The 6,000-nt window shown below is 38.5% G+C and overlaps 1 protein-coding gene across 2 annotated transcripts in view; it reads left to right on the forward strand.

Annotated features, from left to right (window-relative positions):
* Positions 1 to 4,204, forward strand: part of LOC148867012 (phytochrome E-like) — a 41,421-nt gene extending 37,217 nt beyond the window's left edge. The window contains exons 4-5 of one of the 2 annotated variants that reach the window (XM_088977050.1): positions 3,495 to 3,717; positions 3,926 to 4,204. In XM_088977050.1, coding sequence (XP_088833176.1) covers positions 3,495 to 3,702 — 208 coding nt within the window. In that variant the 3' untranslated portion in view covers positions 3,703 to 3,717; positions 3,926 to 4,204. Of the gene's footprint in view, positions 1 to 3,494 lie in introns of both variants that reach the window. The other variant, XM_088977049.1, reaches the window with a different exon arrangement.
* Positions 4,205 to 6,000: the final 1,796 nt, after the last annotated feature.

Consider the following 6,000-nt stretch of genomic DNA (forward strand, 5'->3'; position numbering starts at 1 on the left):
GATAGGCTCTGATACCAAGTAGAAGATCAAGACTGTAATCAGTCTTGAATACTAAAAGGTTTTAGGTTTGCAAACAGAAGAGAAAGTGAGAGAAAGGAGAGAGAATAGAAGAGAAACAAGAGAACACAAGTTGTTTAAAGGAGGGACAGATTCTTGCTAATCTGCCGCCGCCACTCTCTTAATATTTATAGGTTATGTTTAGTACATAATGGAAAGGACACATCTGCCCTTGGTACTTACATAATAAATAAAGTAAATAAAAACTGAAATAAATAACAACTGAATTAACAAACTGACACTACTATAACTGAAACAAATAACTACACTGCTGTCCTGCGAACACAGTGGGGACCACTACAGCGGGGCCCACATCAGTGTTCTCTACAACTTCCAAGGAGTTGACGGGGTAGCCCAACGAGATGCTCTGGCATCCCAACCTGAATCAGAATAGCCATGAATGCTAACCACCACCCTATGCCACAAACTTTCTCTCTCTCTCTCTCCACCAGCTATCTCCACAGCCACTTCCCCAACAAGGCTTCATTTTTAAAAACAAAATTCCCTAAACCTATCCCCCTTCTCTCTTTGCTACAACTAACTATCTCTCAACTTATTAAATGGTCCTTTTTTGGCCTCTTGGTTCCCATAGAAAATCCCTCATCAACTTTTCCAATTTTTAGCTTCCCTAAAAGGGATCCTGAAAATAGAAAGGAAGTACACCGGAAGATTGGTAAGCATGGCCCTGATCACAGCTAGCCTTCCCCAAGGATGTAGTTCTTTTTCCATGTTGCCAGTCTTTTTTCAAGTTTCTCTACAACTGAATTTTAAAAACTACTTTCCTTAGGATTCCCACCCAAAAGTAGACCCAAATAAGTCATGGGCCAAGAGGCAACAGAGCGTTCCAAGCAAGCATCAATAGATTCAACCTCACTATCCTCCAAATTGACACCTACCACACAACTCTTTTCAAAGTTGACTTTAAGGTTGGAGACATTCTCAAAACCAATTATTAGATCCTTAAAGCTGCTCACTGACCTCAAATCACTTTACTCACAAAATATTATAATATCGTCCGCAAATTGAAGGTGGGTCACTAAAACACTATTTCAACCGATCTTACAACCATTTAATACCTTCTCCTTATCTTCTTTGGAAATCCATTTAATAAGCACATCCATCACCAAAGTAAAATGGAAAGGAGAGAGTGGACCACCTTGTCTTAAACCCTTACAAGTTGGAAAGAAGTCTCTTACCACTCCATTGACTAGCATAGAATAATGAACCGAAGTGAGACATCTAGAGATCCAGTTACACCATTCTTTCCTGAAGCCATAGATCCCAAGTACCTATAAGAGAAAGCTCCAATCCACCAAATCTAATGCCTTCTCAAGGTCCGATTTACAAGCAAAGCCTCAACTCCGAGATCTCCTCATATCTTCTACATACTCATCCGCTATCAGTATTTGATTAGTAATTTTCCTGCCTTGTACAAAAGCTCCTTCAGCGTGGATAATGAGAGAGGATAAGACCCTTTTGATCCTTAAAGATAGCACCTTTGCCTGAATTTTGTATATGTTAGTCACCAAACTGATGGGCCTATAGTTTTTAGGTTGCTTAGCATCAATCTTTTTAGGAATAAGGGCTAAGAAAGTGTCATTAACTCTAGGGCTGATTATATGTCTCCCTTCAAATTCCTTGAATACTGCAAGTAAGTCCTCAACCATTTCCAAACAATCCTGATAAAAAGCCATGGTGAAGCCATTTGGTCCTAGGTCTTTTTATTTATCCATAGAAAAGACCGCTTGTTTTATTTCCTCTTCCTCAAAATCCCTTTCCAGCCATCTCAAGCAATTCTCCTCCAGCCGAGACCAATCTAAATCTCCCAATCTCTCTTGGGACAACAGAGGTCTTCTCAAAATTGACTTGAAATGGTCCACAAAAATCCTTGCTATCTCTTCTTGAGAATGAATCACTTGTCCATCTATCTATAATTTAGCGACAAATTCTCCTCCACCCATTAGCTACTACATGAAAATATTTGATGTTTCCATCACCTTCCTTAATCCACTTATGCATAGAGGACTTCTTTCAACTTCTTCAGCTTCCACCTCAACCCACTCTCCTACTCATTCATGGTTGTTTGGGATTCCTACTCGTCTAATTTCTCAATGTGGGAACCCACTTTCTTTTCCCCTTCAAGAAAGAGAGGTAGAAGTTTATGGAGGTGCACTAGAGCAATTACAGTTTGGTCCATTTGGGAGGAGAGGAATTCTAGGATCTTCTTGGATAAGTCAAGGCATAAAGAGGAGGTTTTGGAGAACATCTTGGTGAAATAATGTCACTAGGCTCAGATTATAAAACTATTTGAATCCTTTTTCATGGAGGATGGGGCACTACAATGGTACCCACCTCACTTTGATGGCAACAAACTAAACTCCCACATCCCAATAAGCAAACCAATAACAACCTGCAAATCTCCTATCATCTCAACTCTCACATCCCAATAAGCACATCAGGCTCAAATCCCAACGAAGAGCCAAGATCCCAGCCCTATCATAGTGTCAACCAAACCAAAAAAGACAACCAGAACCTCACCTCTACTCTCTAAAAGCACTTCTTACCTAGGGGTGCAAGTCAGGCTGGGTTGAGATCAACACGAACTTTTTCAGGTTGGCCCAACTTTTTCTACTTACTTTTTCCAAATATTCTTATTTCCTAGAGTCAAGGATTGAGGTCAATTCAGTTTTAATATTATTATAAAGAACATAGTTATCATGCTTTAGAAAAAATTTTCCTTTTAAGCTTAAAATTGTTTACATACATACATACATATATACACAAGTACTTCTTGCATAATAAATACATAAGGGCAGTCCAGTGCATAAGGCTCCTGCCAATGCCGAGTCTGGGAAGGGTCAAATGTACACAGCCTTACCCCTGCACATATAGAGAGGCTTTTCCAACCATACATAAATATAATATTTATACATAAAAATATGAAGTCCGGTTTGGGTTGGCCAAGGTCTCAACCCTAGCCCAACCCAAAGTTAAATCAGGTTCATATTTTTCAACCATTACATTTTGGGTCGTGTTCAAGGCTAACCCGGCCCAAGTTGCAGCCCTATGCTTATGGCTTACCTGATGGTCCTAGATTCTGATTCCAACAAGTGCACCATTGCTCCAGAGGGGGTGAACAATATTGTGGAAAGTCTTTTTGTACAGCCCTTTGTAAGTTTCTCAGTATACTTGGGTTGACATATATCTTGGAAAGTATATTTCAATACAATGAAGTACTTTACTTTCTTTGGGGAAAAAAAGTCGGTGTGAATAGAATATAAAACAAACTGGAACACAAAGAATTACTACAACTGTGCCAGTGGTTAACCAATTATGATTTTTTTTCTTCAGACAAGTATCAAATTTACTGCATCAACTTAAATTAAAAAAATGCTCTTAATTTTAAGGTGATTGATTTTCTTCCTTTGTTCATGCAGAATGACTCATCCTGGTCAAGGTCTTCCTTCAGTGCTTGTCCAAGATATGTTTGAAGGAGGAACTCAGTGGTCTTCACTGGAAGGCCTTGGGTTAAGCATGTCTAGGAAGCTTCTCAAGTTGATGAATGGTCATGTCCATTATGTTAGGGAGCCTAGAAAAAGTTACTTCCTCATTGATACTGAATTTCAAACCAAAAAGAGATCCTAGGCGTTGCAGTTAAATGTGAGCAGGCTGACCTTTTTTTTCCCTCCAAAACAGTTTTTCCTACATGAATGAATTCAACCTGATTAACTTTTGCATATCACATCTATTTGATCCATCATTTCAAAGGGCCTGACCATAGCTCCATGCAGTCTTACCAGTGTTCAGTTACTTGTTACCAAATATTTCCATTATATTCATTTTCCTCAATGAAACTATTATTGTTCAGGTTCTTGCTGTCGATAGTTGCATCATGTAGAGGCTTTCCCTTGCCACCTCACCAGGTCCTGATTGTGTACTTCGAGCATTGTTGTCACTTTGTAAAGGGACAAAATATTGGATTCATTGAGTGAAGATATTCGTTGCTAATGGCCTTGTAATTTTCAATGAGTTCACTTGTAAACCTATTGTATCTTTTCACTCGTAATTTTCAGTGAGTTTGACTTGTAAAATTTATTGTATCCTTTCACCATGTTTATAGAGAAGCCAAATTATAATGTTGTATTAATGCTTCTTGGTAGAAACTATGAGCTTCAGGTTTGATGCCACTGAAAAACTACTGAGGATGCCGTGAAAAAATTAGTAACTATGGTAACAGGACAGAGTTAATACTTGATACAGGAAGAAATGCTTTCAGTAAACGGTAACAGAGACTGTGTGCCAATGTCCAGCTCAAAACATACTGTCATACTCTTTTCCACCAACTTAATTTGGTGTCTAAATAAAAAAAGTGAGACAATGGCACACATTTCTAAGATCAACATTCTTTTTTTTTTTCATAAAATCTCAATGGCCTAGGTATGGCATGCCACATGAATGGGGTGATGGAAATTTAGATGCCGAGTATTTGAAAGTGTAGGCTGAGAATTTATCTTGGTACATCAGCTGAGGGTCTGCAGCATCAACCTAGATGAATAGTTGTTATATGCTGAAACACTACTAAATGGCCTATGGGGCTATACCCAAGGTTAAGCCTTGGTATGTCACTTGGGCAGCCTAGATCAAGTATTAGATTTCAATACATCAATTAGACGGTTGAGATCAAAAGTTGCATTTGGCACACTTATGAGTCAGGTCACTAACTGAAACATTGGTAGGACACTTAGCTTGATAAAAAACTGAAGAAAATGGTTGTTGATGATGAACTTTACAACTTGAAGTGATTTGTTAGAAGGATGGCTTCTACTAGCTCGATAGTATTTCCACTAGGTTTACCAAAGAACTCATCTGCATTTACTTACCCAACAAGGTCTCAGGAAGGGGAGTTCTTTCTGATGCTGTCATGGAGATGGATGTATATGAAGTTGAACCGAATTTCTTCCAACTACGGCCCGTGGTGGTGAGGAGATGAAGGAACACTACTATTTCTGGTACAGGTCAAGGAAATCAAATAATGGATTACGATGGAATCAGATACTGAAAAGTCCACAAGGCCAAGGAGGGTATTGGAAGGCAACCATGGGAAATCAAAAGATTTACAAGAATGGAAGGTTGGTGGGACTAATGAAGGCGTTTGTGTTCTATTGATACAACATTGAGAAAAAAACAGCAGATATGTAACTAAGATGGACATGAACATGCATGAATAATGCCTTGTCAATGGTTGCCAAACATCAATATTTGAATATTGGGTGCTATGTGGAATCACCAAACACACAAATCACCCTGAGAAAGCAGATGCTGAAGTCCAAGATGGTTATCAGAGTTCCTTGGAAATCCATGACAAACAGACCGATCTGTTTCAATTTATTAATATATTAATATAATATAATGCACGCTTATTACGAGCCTATTATCACCCCTAGTGGGAAGACTTTCAGACTTGAACAATCTATCCAAACCTGACCAATTCCACATAAGCCCATCCTAAATTGTGTTGGGTTAAGCTTAGGTAGGGTTTAAGTTGGCAAGCTTGGGCTTTTGACTGCTATTTTTCATTTGGCCCAAGGACCATGTCCAAGGTTGGAGTTGGTATTTAATGAGAAATGAGAGGAGTCTCTCTCTCTCTCTCTCTCTTATATTATCAAAAAAAAATTCTATGCATATTATTTCATAATTATAGGTTTGTCTAAGCAATTTCTATATAAACTATCTTCAGCACAGAGTTTTAAATATTGGTTGCAATGATTTAGGCTCTATGTTTAGATAAGCTTTGCTTTAGAGAATAAACAAGAATATGACACGTGTTTCTTTCAATTTCAAAAACATAACCTAAAGCCCAATTGCCCAAAATAAACAAAGTCTAGCATTGGGTTTGGTGCTTTGGGGGGCTTTAAAAACACAAATACAGAAGCTTATGCAAAC

This window comes from Nelumbo lutea, chromosome 3 (assembly GCF_056320005.1).
Source record: "Nelumbo lutea isolate HS-2025 chromosome 3, American lotus-T2T, whole genome shotgun sequence".
In the NCBI taxonomy this organism is placed as follows: domain Eukaryota; kingdom Viridiplantae; phylum Streptophyta; class Magnoliopsida; order Proteales; family Nelumbonaceae; genus Nelumbo; species Nelumbo lutea.